General features: G+C 38.1%; 2 protein-coding genes across 2 annotated transcripts in view; both read right to left on the reverse strand.

Moving 5' to 3' along the window:
* LOC143747003 (uncharacterized) overlaps positions 1-27,720 on the reverse strand; it is a 119,615-nt gene that overhangs the window by 85,665 nt on the left and 6,230 nt on the right. The window lies entirely within an intron of this gene.
* Positions 1-27,720, reverse strand: part of LOC143746876 (uncharacterized) — a 39,938-nt gene that overhangs the window by 6,000 nt on the left and 6,218 nt on the right. The window contains exon 2 of the mRNA XM_077239096.1: positions 5,345-5,472. Coding sequence (XP_077095211.1) covers positions 5,345-5,429 — 85 coding nt within the window. The 5' untranslated portion in view covers positions 5,430-5,472. The remainder of the gene's footprint in view (positions 1-5,344; positions 5,473-27,720) is intronic.

A 27,720-nucleotide genomic window follows, 5' to 3' on the forward strand; every position in this document is an offset into this window, starting at 1 on the left:
CTGTTTTCTTTCTTTGTCCAGTCTTTCCTGAAGTTGTTCTATTTTCTACTTCAGCCTGTTTCTTTCTTTTCTTAACTTTTTCTTCCCCTCCACATGTTGCCTACAAACACAATCAATAAATTAGTCAATTAATGATGAGAAAAGGATATGATGTGATAACAGGGGAAAGAACACTATGGAAAGGATGAAAGAAATCAGGGCTCTGTAGAAGGGTAAAAATGAATCCGGTTGATGGCTGCCAAAACAGCGAGCAGCCATCAACCGGATGTTTTTTCAGTCAGTAAACCTATCACATGCAACCTAAACAACTAATAGTAGGTTACTTTTATTAACTATACTTTGAATTTTCTAACACTTTCTAACACAGCCTAGTCATTTTCTAAAACTCTTAACTGCTCACTGTTGCTCTACCTTGAAGATCCTGGCGGTGGATGGGGCATGATCTGGGGGATGATCTCTTGGGCATGATCTGGACTTTGTGGAGGAGTGGTTATGTTTTTCAGTGCCTCTCTCCTCTCCTTGCTTCTTTTGTAAGCTTCTCTCCACTTTCTACGCTTCAGCCGCTGTTGTCTTTTACTTAATTTATTGATACCTTTCTTTTTTCCTGTCTCTACATTTATTCTCCATCTCTGGCGTTCATTTTGCAGATATTTCTCCCTTTTTTCAGGATCAGCTTTTAGCCGTGCACGATACTGCCTCTGCCTTTCTGCCGCTGTTGTCGGTGCCATCACAGACTCATAGATGTCTGTAGATGTTTAATTTGATATAATTAAATAAACATTCTTTCAGAGCAATTTACTTAACACTGAGATATGGAAATATAGGCAGTTGTATAATAATTCATTTAAATTACTGGATAACTTCAGAACCAAAGTGTTAAAAACACAACCCCATCACAATCTCACAACCCCGTTATGATCAAAGAAGTAACGGGGTTGAGTGTGACGGGGTTGTGATTTTTTGCTCAAAATGGCCACTGCTCTATATGTAGTGAATAAAAGGAGAGCACATGGCATGCATGATATTAAGGAATTGTGTATATTGTTGAAATAGCAAAGATAAATTTCACAAGTAATAGTTTTCTATCTTTATTTGATGTAACGGGGTTGAGTCGTTGAGCTTGACAACCACAATATATAAATAAGTTATAAGTATAAAAGAAGGGGGTAACTTGCCTGTGTCTGCATTGAATGTTGTTCTGAAGACTTCAATGATGTCACTTCCTGTTATTGATGCCACATAAGGATCAGTCCATTATTTTTATGGGGGGAGAATGATGTGCGTAACGGGGTTGAGGGGTTACTGAGGTACGGGACTAAATAATGTGATTTTAATGAATAATCATGAACTTACTCTAAAAAAAAACATTAACAGCAAAAAAGCACAGATAGATATTTATGGGAATGCCAATATGTATGGACTTTTTTCTAATTTTATTGTTCATATCCCAAGTACACTTTCATAGAAGGCCATGAGGGACATGACAAAATAGGTAGTGTCAACTGAAAAAAAGGAGATAATTTCTAATATAAAGATAAAATGTATGTCATGTTTTCAAGCTTTATTAAAGGAGACATTTCAATTGATACAAAAAACTTTTTAAAATACATTTTGGTGACCCAATAGATAAAATACTCTTAAAAAGATCAGAGGGACTCAAATCATGCCGGTTTCGTGGAATGACTCATATATATATATATATTGCAAAAACTATATATAGTACCATTCATCGCTGTTTTTGGCTACAAGTGATGCATGCATTCTTGAGAGCCTCAGAAACACAAACATTGATCTAAAGTCAAATGTACCCATCATCAAATAGGCTCTTATAATCTCCGTGGCCTTAATCAAGTACCTACTTAAAATACAATAAACTCTTCTTTTTTTCCACTAGGGCAGCCCTTGCAGAAATGGAAATGTTGCAGATATACATTTTTTTTCTGTAAAAGTGCAGATAATGTTCGAATAGTGTAACTGTACTGAGAAACATCACACAATAATAATTACACAATAATAATTCAAATCAATTACATATTTGAAATGTAAACGCATATTCTGTATTTATTCATGGTGCAAACAGTGGCAAAAAATAGTGCAAACAGCTAAAGTAATAATCCCTACCATGTCTCCAGATAAGTTACAAAATTACAAGAGAGTGCAAATAACCAAGCATTATTTAATGATAAAACTTAAGTAATTAGAACTAAAACTTGGTAACTTTGTATGAATGAAAATGACATATGAATGCATATTTGTCATTTTAACTGAACTACGGACTGGTGGTGCTTAAGACATTGTTGGTCATTTAGTGTTTCAGTAAAAAAAAATAAAAAAATATTAATACTGATAGGATAATACTACTACTACTACTACTACTACTACTACTACTACTACTACGAATTCTACTACTACTAACAACACTATAAACTGCACCAAGGATTGATGTGGTACTGGAATATCAAGAATACCCAGCATGTCAACTCTGCGTGGTATACAAGACTCTCGCGCCCTCTCTTTGAGTGTGTGAGAAACACTGAGCGCTCTCAGCAAATAGTGTTTACTGTGGGTCAGATACACTGTGCATTCATCGGGATAAACTGGAATAGTGCGCTTTATGGACCGCTTGACGGAGAGCGAAACTCTCCAGCGTTCAGTCAGTGTTCAGCGAGTGGAAATATATCCGCGTACCAGTTCCAGATTGTAGAGGTAGTTCCTTGTTTAGCGATAAACTCCGCCTCAGCTTCACGCTCTCCTTCCGCCATAGTGGTTTTCTCTGCACGCGAGCTGTGAATGAATTGGTCCCAATCAAAGACAAAGGTGCCGAAGGAGCAACAGGGCGAGCTGGCATTTGACAGGCATTTTTCAAACTACTGAGGTGTACCCCTGCACTTCAGCCAATCACAGACAGGTCCGACTCGGTGCAAAGCCAATCAAAACTTCCATTTCAGCTGTGGGCGGGGCATTCAAACCACACTTTCACGTGTCATTATGTGTAGCGAGTTGGCTCACGTGATTTAAGTTTTTCACTTCGGGAACTTCTGTTAACGGAACATAGTGAACATCAACGCTCCCTGGATTTCACGGTGCATTGTGGGACTTTTGAATGTTTCAGTGCCATATAAGGATTCTGCGATTGAGACCGCCCTTAAAATGGCCGACTCCCTGATCAGTGCTGAACTAGGGAGCTGATTGAAACGGGAATAAAAATCGAACTGCCTGAAACAAGTCCGTAATTCCAGTCTCACTTCCTGCTGAACCTGCATAGGTTAGTTGCTAATTTGCATAATGTCAGCCCATTGGTTGCAGTTGAACAGCGTCTGCTTTGCCCCGCCCTCAAACACTGTAGCTGTGGCTGAGACTTGAAGAGTTTGGTTCCTGTTGTCGACATGCTTTTGACTTCTTTATAGCTTTAAATCAATGAATGTTTACTACTGTTTGTAATTTTATTGAATACTAAGTTTTTGACCCTCTGAATTTCACGAGGTTCTGAATATTGTTAGCAGAAATTTTCTTTTTAAAAAGAAACATTTATAATAACTCTCTCACTGCCACCCAATGTTTTTCCATCTTATTTCCTTTTAAAAGTTGTAATTGATCAGAGTGAGCTTTGAGGAGTTTGTACATTATAAATAGTGAGTCCTTAATTTCTGAATCTAAGTTTGACACTCATAAACAACAATTACTAAACCGTAAAATACTAACTTTTCACAGTTTTATTTATGCAAATAAATATTATTGTTAGATACTAGATATGGGGTTTAATGTTACACCGAATAATTGTTTTGTTTAGGTTACTTCCATATTATTTTCCTAATTTAAAGCCACACTATGTAACTTTTCACCGCTTATTCAAAACAAAGGCGTAGCTTGATGATGCCTTGATTTCGTGGAGATGTTGCCTTCACCTCTACAGCCAGTGGAGAATACGATGGACTCGGGCAGAAATCATATTCATGGATGACCTAACATTCCTAACAATCTTCCTAACATTGTCCGGGAAGCAGACACAGTCTGTCAGCTCAAATCTAGACTAAAAACACATCTCTTTGGCTTAGCATACACATAACACATTATAGACTTCTATAATTTAATGTTAGGCTGCATAGTTTAGATCAGCCGGAACCGGGAACACTTCCCATAAATCCTGATGTACTTTGTGCATCATAAGAAGGATGGCGTCTACGCTAATATTAGTCTCTCTGTTTATCCCGAGGTTTACCGCAGTCCGCCGGATCCAGGCCGTATCCAGATCTGATGAAGGACCTGCACCTGGACGCGACGACAACGCAGTCCTTAAGTGTCACTAGTCCCTCCCTGTGAAGGCCTCCTTCCCTTTACCTCTGTACTGATATAACCTTGTCAGGATAATTCCGGTTTGCGTGGCTACGCAGACACGACAAAACATTTTGTATTATAAATTTTTAAGCCAGACAAGTAGTTTGTTGAGGGTTGATTTGTGAAGGACTACACGCCTGCGCACATATATACTCGGTAATGTATTAAAGATTTATTAACGTAACGAAAGCCGTTGGAGAGGAACGAGGCCGTTGGAGCGATTGCTAATGAGAGACTAGCGCGACACACGGCTCGAGAGCAGCGGAGCTTTTATGATGTTTCATACGCTTCTTCATGGGGAAACGCAGCGCTGTTTTATCATATACATTTGAGTGTGTTGACAGTTTTTATAACGCTACTCTGTGCATTCGATCGGCGGCTACTATATGACACAATTATTGCACACTGCAGTGAACTAGATCAATATTAGGCATTAACATGGTACTCGCGGTAAATCTAGAAAACGAGATTTAAACTATGTTGAGCTTAACAATAATTCAATTTCTGTCGATGAATGTATCCAAACAACTCACCTGTGTAATAAAACACATAATATATTAAAGCTTCTGTGGTGTTTCCATAGTTTCTACAAAATAAAACTCCACACTGAAATCGAGGGTAACCGGGTATGATGTCATTGATAGGCGACGCACGGACATGGTCCGTGTCCTTATTAAAACTGCTTATTTCTCTGGATTTAAACATTCGTAGAAACATTTGTGATAATGTAACTACACAAATCAACAAAATAAATAACACTTTTCTAGTGGTTTTGGGATATTTTAATACAAAAAAGTTACATAGTGTGCCTTTAATGTGCTACATGTCGTAATAACGAAAGCCCAACATGGAAGTATGAGTTTCTCAGATGCTCTTGAAGCAGGATTAGTATTAGTCTGGTCATGTGATCTCAACAAACATGTCCACATGAGAAGACCCACTACATGTCAATAAAACTCATTTCTGTAGATCATTTCAATAAGGATAAAAAGAAGAGAATGAAACTAACCTGTTTGTTGTTCAGCATCTTTGAATTTCAAGCTGTACACTTCTACAATCTTTATATCTTCACTCTCCTGTTTAAACAACGCCATCTTTACAATCAAGTGGATCTCAGATGCTTCTCCAGGAGTTTTCCTGTGTGTTTGAACAAATGTTGAAGATGAGAATAATTAACAGAAAGAAAAATAAATCCACAGTAAATCTCTGAGTGCGTCTCAATCAGCTCTAGTTCAGTAGTTCAGCGCACTGGTGAGGGAGTCAGTCCGAGTGAGAGTTAATGGACTTAAATCAACTGATCATACAAAAATCACAGAGAACTACAAATTGATAAAAGAATACAATTATAATGACACTTCATATGATTTATAGACTACAAGAAATGTATTAAACTTTCAATAAATGTGACCCGTGCTGCCAAAAGGAGTCGGAATGAGCAAATTAAAAAAAAAATATTGTTATTTTCACACTTTCTATTAAAGAAACTTCAAAATGATGTATTATTTGTTGGAATCGGACAGAGAATGACTGAGCTACACCTGTCTGAAGTCGACAGAGTCAACAAAGGCAATTTTGAGAAAAATCGAGTAGCCTAAACATTTTCTGACGGTTCCAAAACAAAATCAGCCAATGACCATCCCTAAAACCCCCGGCACAACACCAAATCTGGCACACACCGAGTCAAAACCAATATCTATAGGAAAAAAATATATTCAACTTTTCCACGATACCACAATTGTTTGATTTACATTTATTTATTTATTTGAACATTTTATTTAACAGACAACTTTAGACCTACTGTTCCGCACGCACAGATCTAATATAAGGTTACACTTCAGATGTTTTTTTCCCAACAGTTAGTAAACGTTCCCTTAAGACATAATAGATAATGTTTGCGTGAATACTTACCAAGAGAGATATTTTGAAATACTGTAATTCTGTGTGCACTGTATGTGTTTATCGGGATTGTGCTGTATGAGAGTCTGTGTGAGGCGCTTCGGGTGTGTCTGTCAGTGTGAGTGAGGTCGTTTACATCAGCATGAGTTTGAAAATCACATCTCATTGGTTCAGACTCATGCCATTGAGAATTCGCTATAAATATTCACAAAACTGAAATACTGCGCTTTACAACGATACCAAGCTTTTGCCGAGGGGAAGCGCCAGTCGAGAAGCGAGCAGAGAAAAACGGCATTTCTCACGGACAAAGGAAAGGCACTCTCAGAAAACATACACATAAAGATACTTTTAGATGTTTAATTGCTATTTGGAGCATTGGGATGAGGGATTAATGAACTAATTTTTGAGAAAAGCTCAAAATCGACAAATTCACTTGTTTTACCTGTAGCTCGAAATTAGCCTGTGCGCATTCCGGCTCGTTTAACTAGCACAGGTCACACATAAATAAACCTTTCATGAAAACATTGCAGTTAGTTTGTAAAAGTGTGTGTGTGTTTCTGCTGCATGTACAGTTTCTTGACAAGCAGAAGAAGGCCTCAATACTGTAATCCTGCAATACCAGAGGCTGCAGTTTCAGTTTTATCTTTCCACATTAAGCCCAAAGTATACTTCGTTTTTTACGAGGACACTAGTGTATGTGTACAGTCGAAGTATAGTCTATAAATGTATACTTCGTTTTTTACGTGGACACTAGCGTATGTGTACAGTCGAACACATAGTCTTTCAAAGTATACTTCGTTTTTTACGCGGACACTAGCGTATGTGTACAGTCGAAGCATAGTCTATAAATGTATACTTCGTTTTTTACGTGGACACTAGCGTATGTGTACAGTCGAAGCATAGTCTATAAATGTATACTTCGTTTTTTACGTGGACACTAGCGTATGTGTACAGTCGAAGTATAATCTTTCAAAGTATACTTCGTTTTTTACGTGGACACTAGCGTATGTGTACAGTCGAAGCATAGTCTCAAAGTATGCTTCGTTTTTTACGCGGACACTAGCGTATGTGTACAGTCGAAGCATAGTCTTTCAAAGCATACTTCGTTTTTTACGTGGACACTAGCGTATGTGTACCGTCAAAGCATAGTCTTTCAATGTATACTTCGTTTTTTACGTGGACACTAGCGTATGTGTACAGTTGAAGCATAGTCTTTCAATGTATACTTCGTTTTTTACGTGGACACTAGCGTATGTGTACAGTCGAAGCATAGTCTTTCAAAGTATGCTTCGTTTTTTACGTGGACACTAGCATATGTGTACAGTCGAAGCATAGTCTTTCAAAGTATACTTCGTTTTTTACGTGGACACTAGCGTATGTGTACAGTCGAAGCATAGTCTTTCAAAGTATGCTTCGTTTTTTACGCGGACACTAGCGTATGTGTACAGTCGAAGCATAGTCTTTCAAAGCATACTTCGTTTTTTACGCGGACACTAGCGTATGTGTACAGTCGAAGCATAGTCTTTCAAAGCATACTTCGTTTTTTACGTGGACACTAGCGTATGTGTACAGTCGAAGCATAGTCTTTCAAAGCATACTTCGTTTTTTACGTGGACACTAGCGTATGTGTACCGTCAAAGCATAGTCTTTCAATGTATACTTCGTTTTTTACGTGGACACTAGCGTATGTGTACAGTCAAAGCATAGTCTTTCGATGTATACTTCGTTTTTTACGCGGACACTAGCGTATGTGTACAGTCGAAGTATAGTCTTTCAAAGTATACTTCGTTTTTTACGTGGACACTAGCGTATGTGTACCGTCAAAGCATAGTCTTTCAAAGTATGCTTCGTTTTTTACGCGGACACTAGCGTACGTGTACAGTCGAAGCATAGTCTTTCAAAGCATACTTCGTTTTTTACGTGGACACTAGCGTATGTGTACCGTCAAAGCATAGTCTTTCAATGTATACTTCGTTTTTTACGTGGACACTAGCGTATGTGTACAGTTGAAGCATAGTCTTTCAAAGTATACTTCGTTTTTTACACGGACACTAGCGTATGTGTACAGTTGAAGCATAGTCTTTCAAAGTATACTTCGTTTTTTACGTGGACACTAGCGTATGTGTACAGTCGAAGCATAGTCTTTAAATGTATACTTCGTTTTTTACGTGGACACTAGCATATGTGTACAGTCGAAGCATAGTCTTTCAAAGTATATTTCGTTTTTTACGCGGACACTAGCGTATGTGTACAGTCGAACACAGTCTTTCAAAGTATATTTCGTTTTTTACGCGGACACTAGCATATGTGTACAGTCGAACACATAGTCTTTCAAAGTATATTTCGTTTTTTACGCGGACACTAGCGTATATGTACAGTCGAAGCATAGTCTTTCAATGTATACTTTGTTTTTTACGCGGACACTAGCGTATGTGTACAGTCGAAGCATAGTCTTTCAATGTATACTTCGTTTTTTACGTGGACACTAGCGTATGTGTACAGTCGAAGCATAGTCTTTAAATGTATACTTCGTTTTTTACGTGGACACTAGCGTATGTGTACAGTTGAAGCATAGTCTTTCAAAGTATACTTCGTTTTTTACGTGGACACTAGCATATGTGTACAGTCGAAGCATAGTCTTTCAAAGTATACTTCGTTTTTTACGCGGACACTAGCGTATGTGTACAGTCAAAGCATAGTCTTTCAATGTATACTTCGTTTTTTACGTGGACACTAACGCATGTGTACAGTCGAAACATAGTCTTTCAAAGAATACTTCGTTTTTTATGTGGACACTAGAGTATGTGTACAGTCGAAGCATAGTCTTTCAAAGTATATTTCGTTTTTTACGCGGACACTAGCGTATGTGTACAGTCGAAGCATAGTCTTTCAAAGCATACTTCGTTTTTTACGCGGACACTAGTGTATGTGTACAGTCGAAGCATAGTCTATAAATGTATACTTCGTTTTTTACGTGGACACTAGCGTATATGTACAGTCGAACACATAGTCTTTCAAAGTATACTTCGTTTTTTACGCGGACACTAGCGTATGTGTACAGTCGAAGCATAGTCTATAAATGTATACTTCGTTTTTTACGTGGACACTAGCGTATGTGTACAGTCGAAGCATAGTCTATAAATGTATACTTAGTTTTTTACGTGGACACTAGCGTATGTGTACAGTCGAAGCATAGTCTATAAATGTATACTTCGTTTTTTACGTGGACACTAGCGTATGTGTACAGTCGAAGTATAATCTTTCAAAGTATACTTCGTTTTTTACGTGGACACTAGCGTATGTGTACAGTCGAAGCATAGTCTTTCAAAGCATACTTCGTTTTTTACGTGGACACTAGCGTATGTGTACCGTCAAAGCATAGTCTTTCAATGTATACTTCGTTTTTTACGCGGACACTAGCGTATGTGTACAGTCGAAGCATAGTCTTTCAAAGTATGCTTCGTTTTTTACGCGGACACTAGCGTATGTGTACAGTCGAAGCATAGTCTTTCAAAGCATACTTCGTTTTTTACGTGGACACTAGCGTATGTGTACCGTCAAAGCATAGTCTTTCAATGTATACTTCGTTTTTTACGTGGACACTAGCGTATGTGTACAGTTGAAGCATAGTCTTTCAATGTATACTTCGTTTTTTACGTGGACACTAGCGTATGTGTACAGTCGAAGCATAGTCTTTCAAAGTATGCTTCGTTTTTTACGTGGACACTAGCATATGTGTACAGTCGAAGCATAGTCTTTCAAAGTATACTTCGTTTTTTACGTGGACACTAGCGTATGTGTACAGTCGAAGCATAGTCTTTCAAAGTATGCTTCATTTTTTACGCGGACACTAGCGTATGTGTACAGTCGAAGCATAGTCTTTCAAAGCATACTTCGTTTTTTACGCGGACACTAGCGTATGTGTACAGTCGAAGCATAGTCTTTCAAAGCATACTTCGTTTTTTACGTGGACACTAGCGTATGTGTACAGTCGAAGCATAGTCTTTCAAAGCATACTTCGTTTTTTACGTGGACACTAGCGTATGTGTACCGTCAAAGCATAGTCTTTCAATGTATACTTCGTTTTTTACGTGGACACTAGCGTATGTGTACAGTCAAAGCATAGTCTTTCGATGTATACTTCGTTTTTTACGCGGACACTAGCGTATGTGTACAGTCGAAGTATAGTCTTTCAAAGTATACTTCGTTTTTTACGTGGACACTAGCGTATGTGTACCGTCAAAGCATAGTCTTTCAAAGTATGCTTCGTTTTTTACGCGGACACTAGCGTACGTGTACAGTCGAAGCATAGTCTTTCAAAGCATACTTCGTTTTTTACGTGGACACTAGCGTATGTGTACCGTCAAAGCATAGTCTTTCAATGTATACTTCGTTTTTTACGTGGACACTAGCGTATGTGTACAGTTGAAGCATAGTCTTTCAAAGTATACTTCGTTTTTTACACGGACACTAGCGTATGTGTACAGTTGAAGCATAGTCTTTCAAAGTATACTTCGTTTTTTACGTGGACACTAGCGTATGTGTACAGTCGAAGCATAGTCTTTAAATGTATACTTCGTTTTTTACGTGGACACTAGCATATGTGTACAGTCGAAGCATAGTCTTTCAAAGTATATTTCGTTTTTTACGCGGACACTAGCGTATGTGTACAGTCGAACACAGTCTTTCAAAGTATATTTCGTTTTTTACGCGGACACTAGCATATGTGTACAGTCGAACACATAGTCTTTCAAAGTATATTTCGTTTTTTACGCGGACACTAGCGTATATGCACAGTCGAAGCATAGTCTTTCAATGTATACTTTGTTTTTTACGCGGACACTAGCGTATGTGTACAGTCGAAGCATAGTCTTTCAATGTATACTTCGTTTTTTACGTGGACACTAGCGTATGTGTACAGTCGAAGCATAGTCTTTAAATGTATACTTCGTTTTTTACGTGGACACTAGCGTATGTGTACAGTTGAAGCATAGTCTTTCAAAGTATACTTCGTTTTTTACGTGGACACTAGCATATGTGTACAGTCGAAGCATAGTCTTTCAAAGTATACTTCGTTTTTTACGCGGACACTAGCGTATGTGTACAGTCAAAGCATAGTCTTTCAATGTATACTTCGTTTTTTACGTGGACACTAACGCATGTGTACAGTCGAAACATAGTCTTTCAAAGAATACTTCGTTTTTTATGTGGACACTAGAGTATGTGTACAGTCGAAGCATAGTCTTTCAAAGTATATTTCGTTTTTTACGCGGACACTAGCGTATGTGTACAGTCGAAGCATAGTCTTTCAATGTATACTTCGTTTTTTACATGGACACTAGCGTATGTGTACAGTCGAAGCATAGTCTTTCAAAGCATACTTCGTTTTTTACGCGGACACTAGCGTATGTGTACAGTCGAAGCATAGTCTTTCAAAGCATACTTCATTTTTACGCGGACACTAGCATATGTGTACAGTCGAAGCATAGTCTTTCAAAGTATATTTCGTTTTTTACGCGGACACTAGCGTATGTGTACAGTCGAAGCATAGTCTTTCAATGTATACTTTGTTTTTTACGTGGACACTAGCGTATGTGTACAGTCGAAGCATAGTCTTTCAAAGCATACTTCGTTTTTACGCGGACACTAGCGTATGTGTACAGTCGAAGCATAGTCTTTTAAAGCATACTTCGTTTTTTACATGGACACTAGCGTATGTGTACAGTCGAAGCATAGTCTTTCAAAGTATACTTCGTTTTTTACGTGGACACTAGCATATGTGTACAGTCAAAGCATAGTCTTTCAAAGTACACTTCGTTTTTTACGTGGACACTAGCATATGTGTACAGTCAAAGCATAGTCTTTCAAAGTATACTTCGTTTTTTACGTGGACACTAGCATATGTGTACAGTCAAAGCATAGTCTTTCAAAGTATACTTCGTTTTTTACGTGGACACTAGCATATGTGTACAGTCGAACACATAGTCTTTCAATGTATACTTCGTTTTTTACGCGGACACTAGCGTATGTGTACAGTCGAAGCATAGTCTTTCAATGTATACTTCGTTTTTTACGTGGACACTAGCGTATGTGTACAGTCGAACACATAGTTTTTCAATGAATACTTCGTTTTTTACGTGGACACTAGCGTATGTGTACAGTCGAAGCATAGTCTTTCAAAGTATACTTCGTTTTTTACGCGGACACTAGCGTATGTGTACAGTCGAAGCATAGTCTTTCAATGTATACTTCGTTTTTTACGTGGACACTAGCGTATGTGTACAGTCGAAGCATAGTCTTTAAATGTATACTTCGTTTTTTACGTGGACACTAGCGTATGTGTACAGTCGAAGCATAGTCTTTCAATGTATACTTCGTTTTTTACGTGGACACTAGCGTATGTGTACAGTCAAAGCATAGTCTTTCAGTGTATACTTCGTTTTTTACGTGGACACTAGCGTATGTGTACAGTCGAAGTATAGTCTTTCAATGTATACTTCGTTTTTTACGTGGACACTAGCGTATGTGTACAGTCAAAGCATAGTCTTTCAATGTATACTTCGTATTTTACGTGGACACTAGCGTATGTGTACAGTCGAAGCATAGTCTTTCAATGTATACTTCGTTTTTTACGTGGACACTAGCGTATGTGTACAGTCGAAGCATAGTCTTTCAATGTATACTTCGTTTTTTACGTGGACACTAGCGTATGTGTACAGTCGAACACATAGTCTTTCAATGTATACTTCGTTTTTTACGTGGACACTAGCGTATGTGTACAGTCAAAGCATAGTCTTTCAATGTATACTTCGTTTTTTACGTGGACACTAGCGTATGTGTACAGTCGAACACATAGTCTTTCAAAGTATATTTCGTTTTTTACGTGGACACTAGCGTATGTGTACAGTCGAAGCATAGTCTTTCAAAGTATACTTCGTTTTTTACGAGGACACTAGCGTATGTGTACAGTCGAACACATAGTCTTTCAATGTATACTTCGTTTTTTACGAGGACACTAGCGTATGTGTACAGTCGAACACATAGTCTTTCAAAGTATACTTCGTTTTTTACGCGGACACTAGCGTATGTGTACAGTCGAAGCATAGTCTTTCAAAGTATATTTCGTTTTTTACGTGGACACTAGCGTATGTGTACAGTCGAAGCATAGTCTTTCAATGTATACTTCGTTTTTTACGAGGACACTAGCGTATGTGTACAGTCGAACACATAGTCTTTCAAAGTATACTTCGTTTTTTACGTGGACACTAGCGTATGTGTACAGTCGAAGCATAGTCTTTCAATGTATACTTCGTTTTTTACGTGGACACTAGCGTATGTGTACAGTCGAAGCATAGTCTTTCAATGTATACTTCGTTTTTTACGAGGACACTAGCGTATGTGTACAGTCGAAGCATAGTCTTTCAATGTATACTTCGTTTTTTACGAGGACACTAGCGTATGTGTACAGTCGAAGCATAGTCTTTCAATGTATACTTCGTTTTTTACGTGGACACTAGCGTATGTGTACAGTCGAAGCATAGTCTTTCAATGTATACTTCGTTTTTTACGTGGACACTAGCGTATGTGTACAGTCAAAGCATAGTCTTTCAGTGTATACTTCGTTTTTTACGTGGACACTAGCGTATGTGTACAGTCGAAGTATAGTCTTTCAATGTATACTTCGTTTTTTACGTGGACACTAGCGTATGTGTACAGTCAAAGCATAGTCTTTCAATGTATACTTCGTTTTTTACGTGGACACTAGCGTATGTGTACAGTCGAAGCATAGTCTTTCAATGTATACTTCGTTTTTTACGTGGACACTAGCGTATGTGTACAGTCGAAGCATAGTCTTTCAATGTATACTTCGTTTTTTACGTGGACACTAGCGTATGTGTACAGTCGAACACATAGTCTTTCAATGTATACTTCGTTTTTTACGTGGACACTAGCGTATGTGTACAGTCAAAGCATAGTCTTTCAATGTATACTTCGTTTTTTACGTGGACACTAGCGTATGTGTACAGTCGAACACATAGTCTTTCAAAGTATATTTCGTTTTTTACGTGGACACTAGCGTATGTGTACAGTCGAAGCATAGTCTTTCAAAGTATACTTCGTTTTTTACGAGGACACTAGCGTATGTGTACAGTCGAACACATAGTCTTTCAATGTATACTTCGTTTTTTACGAGGACACTAGCGTATGTGTACAGTCGAACACATAGTCTTTCAAAGTATACTTCGTTTTTTACGCGGACACTAGCGTATGTGTACAGTCGAAGCATAGTCTTTCAAAGTATATTTCGTTTTTTACGTGGACACTAGCGTATGTGTACAGTCGAAGCATAGTCTTTCAATGTATACTTCGTTTTTTACGAGGACACTAGCGTATGTGTACAGTCGAACACATAGTCTTTCAAAGTATACTTCGTTTTTTACGTGGACACTAGCGTATGTGTACAGTCGAAGCATAGTCTTTCAATGTATACTTCGTTTTTTACGTGGACACTAGCGTATGTGTACAGTCGAAGCATAGTCTTTCAATGTATACTTCGTTTTTTACGAGGACACTAGCGTATGTGTACAGTCGAAGCATAGTCTTTCAATGTATACTTCGTTTTTTACGTGGACACTAGCGTATGTGTACAGTCGAAGCATAGTCTTTCAATGTATACTTCGTTTTTTACGTGGACACTAGCGTATGTGTACAGTCGAAGCATAGTCTTTAAATGTATACTTCGTTTTTTACGTGGACACTAGCGTATGTGTACAGTCGAAGCATAGTCTTTCAATGTATACTTCGTTTTTTACGTGGACACTAGCGTATGTGTACAGTCAAAGCATAGTCTTTCAGTGTATACTTCGTTTTTTACGTGGACACTAGCGTATGTGTACAGTCGAAGTATAGTCTTTCAATGTATACTTCGTTTTTTACGTGGACACTAGCGTATGTGTACAGTCAAAGCATAGTCTTTCAATGTATACTTCGTTTTTTACGTGGACACTAGCGTATGTGTACAGTCGAAGCATAGTCTTTCAATGTATACTTCGTTTTTTACGTGGACACTAGCGTATGTGTACAGTCGAAGCATAGTCTTTCAATGTATACTTCGTTTTTTACGTGGACACTAGCGTATGTGTACAGTCGAACACATAGTCTTTCAATGTATACTTCGTTTTTTACGTGGACACTAGCGTATGTGTACAGTCAAAGCATAGTCTTTCAATGTATACTTCGTTTTTTACGTGGACACTAGCGTATGTGTACAGTCGAACACATAGTCTTTCAAAGTATATTTCGTTTTTTACGTGGACACTAGCGTATGTGTACAGTCGAAGCATAGTCTTTCAATGTATACTTCGTTTTTTACGAGGACACTAGCGTATGTGTACAGTCGAACACATAGTCTTTCAAAGTATACTTCGTTTTTTACGCGGACACTAGCGTATGTGTACAGTCGAAGCATAGTCTTTCAAAGTATATTTCGTTTTTTACGTGGACACTAGCGTATGTGTACAGTCGAACACATAGTCTTTCAAAGTATATTTCGTTTTTTACGTGGACACTAGCGTATGTGTACAGTCGAAGCATAGTCTTTCAATGTATACTTCGTTTTTTACGAGGACACTAGCGTATGTGTACAGTCGAACACATAGTCTTTCAAAGTATACTTCGTTTTTTACGTGGACACTAGCGTATGTGTACAGTCGAAGCATAGTCTTTCAATGTATACTTCGTTTTTTACGTGGACACTAGCGTATGTGTACAGTCGAAGCATAGTCTTTCAAAGTATACTTCGTTTTTTACGTGGACACTAGCGTATGTGTACAGTCGAAGCATAGTCTTTCAATGTATACTTCGTTTTTTACGAGGACACTAGCGTATGTGTACAGTCGAAGCATAGTCTTTCAATGTATACTTCGTTTTTTACGTGGACACTAGCGTATGTGTACAGTCGAAGCATAGTCTTTCAAAGTATACTTCGTTTTTTACGTGGACACTAGCGTATGTGTACAGTCGAAGCATAGTCTTTCAATGTATACTTCGTTTTTTACGTGGACACTAACGCATGTGTACAGTCGAAACATAGTCTTTCAAAGAATACTTCGTTTTTTATGTGGACACTAGAGTATGTGTACAGTCGAAGCATAGTCTTTCAAAGTATATTTCGTTTTTTACGCGGACACTAGCGTATGTGTACAGTCGAAGCATAGTCTTTCAATGTATACTTCGTTTTTTACATGGACACTAGCGTATGTGTACAGTCGAAGCATAGTCTTTCAAAGCATACTTCGTTTTTTACGCGGACACTAGCGTATGTGTACAGTCGAAGCATAGTCTTTCAAAGCATACTTCATTTTTACGCGGACACTAGCATATGTGTACAGTCGAAGCATAGTCTTTCAAAGTATATTTCGTTTTTTACGCGGACACTAGCGTATGTGTACAGTCGAAGCATAGTCTTTCAATGTATACTTCGTTTTTTACGTGGACACTAGCGTATGTGTACAGTCGAAGCATAGTCTTTCAAAGCATACTTCGTTTTTACGCGGACACTAGCGTATGTGTACAGTCGAAGCATAGTCTTTTAAAGCATACTTCGTTTTTTACATGGACACTAGCGTATGTGTACAGTCGAAGCATAGTCTTTCAAAGTATACTTCGTTTTTTACGTGGACACTAGCATATGTGTACAGTCAAAGCATAGTCTTTCAAAGTACACTTCGTTTTTTACGTGGACACTAGCATATGTGTAGAGTCAAAGCATAGTCTTTCAAAGTATACTTCGTTTTTTACGTGGACACTAGCATATGTGTACAGTCAAAGCATAGTCTTTCAAAGTATACTTCGTTTTTTACGTGGACACTAGCGTATGTGTACAGTCGAACACATAGTCTTTCAAAGTATATTTCGTTTTTTACGCGGACACTAGCGTATGTGTACAGTCGAAGCATAGTCTTTCAAAGTATACTTCGTTTTTTACGCGGACACTAGCGTATGTGTACAGTCGAAGCATAGTCTTTCAATGTATACTTCGTTTTTTACGTGGACACTAGCATATGTGTACAGTCGAACACATAGTCTTTCAATGTATACTTCGTTTTTTACGCGGACACTAGCGTATGTGTACAGTCGAAGCATAGTCTTTCAATGTATACTTCGTTTTTTACGTGGACACTAGCGTATGTGTACAGTCGAAAACATAGTTTTTCAATGAATACTTCGTTTTTTACGTGGACACTAGCGTATGTGTACAGTCGAAGCATAGTCTTTCAAAGTATACTTCGTTTTTTACGCGGACACTAGCGTATGTGTACAGTCGAAGCATAGTCTTTCAATGTATACTTCGTTTTTTACGTGGACACTAGCGTATGTGTACAGTCGAAGCATAGTCTTTAAATGTATACTTCGTTTTTTACGTGGACACTAGCGTATGTGTACAGTCGAAGCATAGTCTTTCAATGTATACTTCGTTTTTTACGTGGACACTAGCGTATGTGTACAGTCAAAGCATAGTCTTTCAGTGTATACTTCGTTTTTTACGTGGACACTAGCGTATGTGTACAGTCGAAGTATAGTCTTTCAATGTATACTTCGTTTTTTACGTGGACACTAGCGTATGTGTACAGTCAAAGCATAGTCTTTCAATGTATACTTCGTTTTTTACGTGGACACTAGCGTATGTGTACAGTCGAAGCATAGTCTTTCAATGTATACTTCGTTTTTTACGTGGACACTAGCGTATGTGTACAGTCGAAGCATAGTCTTTCAATGTATACTTCGTTTTTTACGTGGACACTAGCGTATGTGTACAGTCGAACACATAGTCTTTCAATGTATACTTCGTTTTTTACGTGGACACTAGCGTATGTGTACAGTCAAAGCATAGTCTTTCAATGTATACTTCGTTTTTTACGTGGACACTAGCGTATGTGTACAGTCGAACACATAGTCTTTCAAAGTATATTTCGTTTTTTACGTGGACACTAGCGTATGTGTACAGTCGAAGCATAGTCTTTCAAAGTATACTTCGTTTTTTACGAGGACACTAGCGTATGTGTACAGTCGAACACATAGTCTTTCAATGTATACTTCGTTTTTTACGAGGACACTAGCGTATGTGTACAGTCGAACACATAGTCTTTCAAAGTATACTTCGTTTTTTACGCGGACACTAGCGTATGTGTACAGTCGAAGCATAGTCTTTCAAAGTATATTTCGTTTTTTACGTGGACACTAGCGTATGTGTACAGTCGAAGCATAGTCTTTCAATGTATACTTCGTTTTTTACGTGGACACTAGCGTATGTGTACAGTCGAACACATAGTCTTTCAAAGTATATTTCGTTTTTTACGTGGACACTAGCGTATGTGTACAGTCGAAGCATAGTCTTTCAAAGTATACTTCGTTTTTTACGAGGACACTAGCGTATGTGTACAGTCGAACACATAGTCTTTCAATGTATACTTCGTTTTTTACGAGGACACTAGCGTATGTGTACAGTCGAACACATAGTCTTTCAAAGTATACTTCGTTTTTTACGCGGACACTAGCGTATGTGTACAGTCGAAGCATAGTCTTTCAAAGTATATTTCGTTTTTTACGTGGACACTAGCGTATGTGTACAGTCGAAGCATAGTCTTTCAATGTATACTTCGTTTTTTACGAGGACACTAGCGTATGTGTACAGTCGAACACATAGTCTTTCAAAGTATACTTCGTTTTTTACGTGGACACTAGCGTATGTGTACAGTCGAAGCATAGTCTTTCAATGTATACTTCGTTTTTTACGTGGACACTAGCGTATGTGTACAGTCGAAGCATAGTCTTTCAATGTATACTTCGTTTTTTACGAGGACACTAGCGTATGTGTACAGTCGAAGCATAGTCTTTCAATGTATACTTCGTTTTTTACGAGGACACTAGCGTATGTGTACAGTCGAAGCATAGTCTTTCAATGTATACTTCGTTTTTTACGTGGACACTAGCGTATGTGTACAGTCGAAGCATAGTCTTTCAATGTATACTTCGTTTTTTACGTGGACACTAGCGTATGTGTACAGTCAAAGCATAGTCTTTCAGTGTATACTTCGTTTTTTACGTGGACACTAGCGTATGTGTACAGTCGAAGTATAGTCTTTCAATGTATACTTCGTTTTTTACGTGGACACTAGCGTATGTGTACAGTCAAAGCATAGTCTTTCAATGTATACTTCGTTTTTTACGTGGACACTAGCGTATGTGTACAGTCGAAGCATAGTCTTTCAATGTATACTTCGTTTTTTACGTGGACACTAGCGTATGTGTACAGTCGAAGCATAGTCTTTCAATGTATACTTCGTTTTTTACGTGGACACTAGCGTATGTGTACAGTCGAACACATAGTCTTTCAATGTATACTTCGTTTTTTACGTGGACACTAGCGTATGTGTACAGTCAAAGCATAGTCTTTCAATGTATACTTCGTTTTTTACGTGGACACTAGCGTATGTGTACAGTCGAACACATAGTCTTTCAAAGTATATTTCGTTTTTTACGTGGACACTAGCGTATGTGTACAGTCGAAGCATAGTCTTTCAAAGTATACTTCGTTTTTTACGAGGACACTAGCGTATGTGTACAGTCGAACACATAGTCTTTCAATGTATACTTCGTTTTTTACGAGGACACTAGCGTATGTGTACAGTCGAACACATAGTCTTTCAAAGTATACTTCGTTTTTTACGCGGACACTAGCGTATGTGTACAGTCGAAGCATAGTCTTTCAAAGTATATTTCGTTTTTTACGTGGACACTAGCGTATGTGTACAGTCGAAGCATAGTCTTTCAATGTATACTTCGTTTTTTACGAGGACACTAGCGTATGTGTACAGTCGAACACATAGTCTTTCAAAGTATACTTCGTTTTTTACGTGGACACTAGCGTATGTGTACAGTCGAAGCATAGTCTTTCAATGTATACTTCGTTTTTTACGTGGACACTAGCGTATGTGTACAGTCGAAGCATAGTCTTTCAATGTATACTTCGTTTTTTACGAGGACACTAGCGTATGTGTACAGTCGAAGCATAGTCTTTCAATGTATACTTCGTTTTTTACGTGGACACTAGCGTATGTGTACAGTCGAAGCATAGTCTTTCAATGTATACTTCGTTTTTTACGAGGACACTAGCGTATGTGTACAGTCGAAGCATAGTCTTTCAATGTATACTTCGTTTTTTACGTGGACACTAGCGTATGTGTACAGTCGAAGCATAGTCTTTCAATGTATACTTCGTTTTTTACGTGGACACTAGCGTATGTGTACAGTCGAAGCATAGTCTTTAAATGTATACTTCGTTTTTTACGTGGACACTAGCGTATGTGTACAGTCGAAGCATAGTCTTTCAATGTATACTTCGTTTTTTACGTGGACACTAGCGTATGTGTACAGTCAAAGCATAGTCTTTCAGTGTATACTTCGTTTTTTACGTGGACACTAGCGTATGTGTACAGTCGAAGCATAGTCTTTCAAAGTATACTTCGTTTTTTACGTGGACACTAGCGTATGTGTACAGTCAAAGCATAGTCTTTCAATGTATACTTCGTTTTTTACGTGGACACTAGCGTATGTGTACAGTCGAACACATAGTTTTTCAATGAATACTTCGTTTTTTACGTGGACACTAGCGTATGTGTACAGTCGAAGCATAGTCTTTCAAAGTATACTTCGTTTTTTACGCGGACACTAGCGTATGTGTACAGTCGAAGCATAGTCTTTCAATGTATACTTCGTTTTTTACGTGGACACTAGCGTATGTGTACAGTCGAAGCATAGTCTTTAAATGTATACTTCGTTTTTTACGTGGACACTAGCGTATGTGTACAGTCGAAGCATAGTCTTTCAATGTATACTTCGTTTTTTACGTGGACACTAGCGTATGTGTACAGTCAAAGCATAGTCTTTCAGTGTATACTTCGTTTTTTACGTGGACACTAGCGTATGTGTACAGTCGAAGTATAGTCTTTCAATGTATACTTCGTTTTTTACGTGGACACTAGCGTATGTGTACAGTCAAAGCATAGTCTTTCAATGTATACTTCGTTTTTTACGTGGACACTAGCGTATGTGTACAGTCGAAGCATAGTCTTTCAATGTATACTTCGTTTTTTACGTGGACACTAGCGTATGTGTACAGTCGAAGCATAGTCTTTCAATGTATACTTCGTTTTTTACGTGGACACTAGCGTATGTGTACAGTCGAACACATAGTCTTTCAATGTATACTTCGTTTTTTACGTGGACACTAGCGTATGTGTACAGTCAAAGCATAGTCTTTCAATGTATACTTCGTTTTTTACGTGGACACTAGCGTATGTGTACAGTCGAACACATAGTCTTTCAAAGTATATTTCGTTTTTTACGTGGACACTAGCGTATGTGTACAGTCGAAGCATAGTCTTTCAAAGTATACTTCGTTTTTTACGAGGACACTAGCGTATGTGTACAGTCGAACACATAGTCTTTCAATGTATACTTCGTTTTTTACGAGGACACTAGCGTATGTGTACAGTCGAACACATAGTCTTTCAAAGTATACTTCGTTTTTTACGCGGACACTAGCGTATGTGTACAGTCGAAGCATAGTCTTTCAAAGTATATTTCGTTTTTTACGTGGACACTAGCGTATGTGTACAGTCGAAGCATAGTCTTTCAATGTATACTTCGTTTTTTACGAGGACACTAGCGTATGTGTACAGTCGAACACATAGTCTTTCAAAGTATACTTCGTTTTTTACGTGGACACTAGCGTATGTGTACAGTCGAAGCATAGTCTTTCAATGTATACTTCGTTTTTTACGTGGACACTAGCGTATGTGTACAGTCGAAGCATAGTCTTTCAATGTATACTTCGTTTTTTACGAGGACACTAGCGTATGTGTACAGTCGAAGCATAGTCTTTCAATGTATACTTCGTTTTTTACGAGGACACTAGCGTATGTGTACAGTCGAAGCATAGTCTTTCAATGTATACTTCGTTTTTTACGTGGACACTAGCGTATGTGTACAGTCGAAGCATAGTCTTTCAATGTATACTTCGTTTTTTACGTGGACACTAGCGTATGTGTACAGTCAAAGCATAGTCTTTCAGTGTATACTTCGTTTTTTACGTGGACACTAGCGTATGTGTACAGTCGAAGTATAGTCTTTCAATGTATACTTCGTTTTTTACGTGGACACTAGCGTATGTGTACAGTCAAAGCATAGTCTTTCAATGTATACTTCGTTTTTTACGTGGACACTAGCGTATGTGTACAGTCAAAGCATAGTCTTTCAATGTATACTTCGTTTTTTACGTGGACACTAGCGTATGTGTACAGTCGAAGCATAGTCTTTCAATGTATACTTCGTTTTTTACGTGGACACTAGCGTATGTGTACAGTCGAAGCATAGTCTTTCAATGTATACTTCGTTTTTTACGTGGACACTAGCGTATGTGTACAGTCGAACACATAGTCTTTCAATGTATACTTCGTTTTTTACGTGGACACTAGCGTATGTGTACAGTCAAAGCATAGTCTTTCAATGTATACTTCGTTTTTTACGTGGACACTAGCGTATGTGTACAGTCGAACACATAGTCTTTCAAAGTATATTTCGTTTTTTACGTGGACACTAGCGTATGTGTACAGTCGAAGCATAGTCTTTCAAAGTATACTTCGTTTTTTACGAGGACACTAGCGTATGTGTACAGTCGAACACATAGTCTTTCAATGTATACTTCGTTTTTTACGAGGACACTAGCGTATGTGTACAGTCGAACACATAGTCTTTCAAAGTATACTTCGTTTTTTACGCGGACACTAGCGTATGTGTACAGTCGAAGCATAGTCTTTCAAAGTATATTTCGTTTTTTACGTGGACACTAGCGTATGTGTACAGTCGAAGCATAGTCTTTCAATGTATACTTCGTTTTTTACGAGGACACTAGCGTATGTGTACAGTCGAACACATAGTCTTTCAAAGTATACTTCGTTTTTTACGTGGACACTAGCGTATGTGTACAGTCGAAGCATAGTCTTTCAATGTATACTTCGTTTTTTACGTGGACACTAGCGTATGTGTACAGTCGAAGCATAGTCTTTCAATGTATACTTCGTTTTTTACGAGGACACTAGCGTATGTGTACAGTCGAAGCATAGTCTTTCAATGTATACTTCGTTTTTTACGTGGACACTAGCGTATGTGTACAGTCGAAGCATAGTCTTTCAATGTATACTTCGTTTTTTACGTGGACACTAGCGTATGTGTACAGTCGAAGCATAGTCTTTAAATGTATACTTCGTTTTTTACGTGGACACTAGCGTATGTGTACAGTCGAAGCATAGTCTTTCAATGTATACTTCGTTTTTTACGTGGACACTAGCGTATGTGTACAGTCAAAGCATAGTCTTTCAGTGTATACTTCGTTTTTTACGTGGACACTAGCGTATGTGTACAGTCGAAGTATAGTCTTTCAATGTATACTTCGTTTTTTACGTGGACACTAGCGTATGTGTACAGTCAAAGCATAGTCTTTCAATGTATACTTCGTTTTTTACGTGGACACTAGCGTATGTGTACAGTCGAAGCATAGTCTTTCAATGTATACTTCGTTTTTTACGTGGACACTAGCGTATGTGTACAGTCGAAGCATAGTCTTTCAATGTATACTTCGTTTTTTACGTGGACACTAGCGTATGTGTACAGTCGAACACATAGTCTTTCAATGTATACTTCGTTTTTTACGTGGACACTAGCGTATGTGTACAGTCAAAGCATAGTCTTTCAATGTATACTTCGTTTTTTACGTGGACACTAGCGTATGTGTACAGTCGAACACATAGTCTTTCAAAGTATATTTCGTTTTTTACGTGGACACTAGCGTATGTGTACAGTCGAAGCATAGTCTTTCAATGTATACTTCGTTTTTTACGAGGACACTAGCGTATGTGTACAGTCGAACACATAGTCTTTCAAAGTATACTTCGTTTTTTACGCGGACACTAGCGTATGTGTACAGTCGAAGCATAGTCTTTCAAAGTATATTTCGTTTTTTACGTGGACACTAGCGTATGTGTACAGTCGAACACATAGTCTTTCAAAGTATATTTCGTTTTTTACGTGGACACTAGCGTATGTGTACAGTCGAAGCATAGTCTTTCAATGTATACTTCGTTTTTTACGAGGACACTAGCGTATGTGTACAGTCGAACACATAGTCTTTCAAAGTATACTTCGTTTTTTACGTGGACACTAGCGTATGTGTACAGTCGAAGCATAGTCTTTCAATGTATACTTCGTTTTTTACGTGGACACTAGCGTATGTGTACAGTCGAAGCATAGTCTTTCAAAGTATACTTCGTTTTTTACGTGGACACTAGCGTATGTGTACAGTCGAAGCATAGTCTTTCAATGTATACTTCGTTTTTTACGAGGACACTAGCGTATGTGTACAGTCGAAGCATAGTCTTTCAATGTATACTTCGTTTTTTACGTGGACACTAGCGTATGTGTACAGTCGAAGCATAGTCTTTCAAAGTATACTTCGTTTTTTACGTGGACACTAGCGTATGTGTACAGTCGAAGCATAGTCTTTCAATGTATACTCCGTTTTTTACGTGGACACTAACGCATGTGTACAGTCGAAACATAGTCTTTCAAAGAATACTTCGTTTTTTATGTGGACACTAGAGTATGTGTACAGTCGAAGCATAGTCTTTCAAAGTATATTTCGTTTTTTACGCGGACACTAGCGTATGTGTACAGTCGAAGCATAGTCTTTCAATGTATACTTCGTTTTTTACATGGACACTAGCGTATGTGTACAGTCGAAGCATAGTCTTTCAAAGCATACTTCGTTTTTTACGCGGACACTAGCGTATGTGTACAGTCGAAGCATAGTCTTTCAAAGCATACTTCATTTTTACGCGGACACTAGCATATGTGTACAGTCGAAGCATAGTCTTTCAAAGTATATTTCGTTTTTTACGCGGACACTAGCGTATGTGTACAGTCGAAGCATAGTCTTTCAATGTATACTTCGTTTTTTACGTGGACACTAGCGTATGTGTACAGTCGAAGCATAGTCTTTCAAAGCATACTTCGTTTTTACGCGGACACTAGCGTATGTGTACAGTCGAAGCATAGTCTTTTAAAGCATACTTCGTTTTTTACATGGACACTAGCGTATGTGTACAGTCGAAGCATAGTCTTTCAAAGTATACTTCGTTTTTTACGTGGACACTAGCATATGTGTACAGTCAAAGCATAGTCTTTCAAAGTACACTTCGTTTTTTACGTGGACACTAGCATATGTGTACAGTCAAAGCATAGTCTTTCAAAGTATACTTCGTTTTTTACGTGGACACTAGCATATGTGTACAGTCAAAGCATAGTCTTTCAAAGTATACTTCGTTTTTTACGTGGACACTAGCGTATGTGTACAGTCGAACACATAGTCTTTCAAAGTATATTTCGTTTTTTACGCGGACACTAGCGTATGTGTACAGTCGAAGCATAGTCTTTCAAAGTATACTTCGTTTTTTACGCGGACACTAGCGTATGTGTACAGTCGAAGCATAGTCTTTCAATGTATACTTCGTTTTTTACGTGGACACTAGCATATGTGTACAGTCGAACACATAGTCTTTCAATGTATACTTCGTTTTTTACGCGGACACTAGCGTATGTGTACAGTCGAAGCATAGTCTTTCAATGTATACTTCGTTTTTTACGTGGACACTAGCGTATGTGTACAGTCGAACACATAGTTTTTCAATGAATACTTCGTTTTTTACGTGGACACTAGCGTATGTGTACAGTCGAAGCATAGTCTTTCAAAGTATACTTCGTTTTTTACGCGGACACTAGCGTATGTGTACAGTCGAAGCATAGTCTTTCAATGTATACTTCGTTTTTTACGTGGACACTAGCGTATGTGTACAGTCGAAGCATAGTCTTTAAATGTATACTTCGTTTTTTACGTGGACACTAGCGTATGTGTACAGTCGAAGCATAGTCTTTCAATGTATACTTCGTTTTTTACGTGGACACTAGCGTATGTGTACAGTCAAAGCATAGTCTTTCAGTGTATACTTCGTTTTTTACGTGGACACTAGCGTATGTGTACAGTCGAAGTATAGTCTTTCAATGTATACTTCGTTTTTTACGTGGACACTAGCGTATGTGTACAGTCAAAGCATAGTCTTTCAATGTATACTTCGTTTTTTACGTGGACACTAGCGTATGTGTACAGTCGAAGCATAGTCTTTCAATGTATACTTCGTTTTTTACGTGGACACTAGCGTATGTGTACAGTCGAACACATAGTCTTTCAATGTATACTTCGTTTTTTACGTGGACACTAGCGTATGTGTACAGTCAAAGCATAGTCTTTCAATGTATACTTCGTTTTTTACGTGGACACTAGCGTATGTGTACAGTCGAACACATAGTCTTTCAAAGTATATTTCGTTTTTTACGTGGACACTAGCGTATGTGTACAGTCGAAGCATAGTCTTTCAAAGTATACTTCGTTTTTTACGAGGACACTAGCGTATGTGTACAGTCGAACACATAGTCTTTCAATGTATACTTCGTTTTTTACGAGGACACTAGCGTATGTGTACAGTCGAACACATAGTCTTTCAAAGTATACTTCGTTTTTTACGCGGACACTAGCGTATGTGTACAGTCGAAGCATAGTCTTTCAAAGTATATTTCGTTTTTTACGTGGACACTAGCGTATGTGTACAGTCGAAGCATAGTCTTTCAATGTATACTTCGTTTTTTACGAGGACACTAGCGTATGTGTACAGTCGAACACATAGTCTTTCAAAGTATACTTCGTTTTTTACGTGGACACTAGCGTATGTGTACAGTCGAAGCATAGTCTTTCAATGTATACTTCGTTTTTTACGTGGACACTAGCGTATGTGTACAGTCGAAGCATAGTCTTTCAATGTATACTTCGTTTTTTACGAGGACACTAGCGTATGTGTACAGTCGAAGCATAGTCTTTCAATGTATACTTCGTTTTTTACGAGGACACTAGCGTATGTGTACAGTCGAAGCATAGTCTTTCAATGTATACTTCGTTTTTTACGTGGACACTAGCGTATGTGTACAGTCGAAGCATAGTCTTTCAATGTATACTTCGTTTTTTACGTGGACACTAGCGTATGTGTACAGTCAAAGCATAGTCTTTCAGTGTATACTTCGTTTTTTACGTGGACACTAGCGTATGTGTACAGTCGAAGTATAGTCTTTCAATGTATACTTCGTTTTTTACGTGGACACTAGCGTATGTGTACAGTCAAAGCATAGTCTTTCAATGTATACTTCGTTTTTTACGTGGACACTAGCGTATGTGTACAGTCGAAGCATAGTCTTTCAATGTATACTTCGTTTTTTACGTGGACACTAGCGTATGTGTACAGTCGAAGCATAGTCTTTCAATGTATA

The sequence above is a fragment of the Siphateles boraxobius genome, unplaced genomic scaffold, assembly GCF_051911475.1.
Source record: "Siphateles boraxobius isolate OS27281-9 unplaced genomic scaffold, OSU_SipBor_1 100, whole genome shotgun sequence".
Classification (NCBI taxonomy): domain Eukaryota; kingdom Metazoa; phylum Chordata; class Actinopteri; order Cypriniformes; family Leuciscidae; genus Siphateles; species Siphateles boraxobius.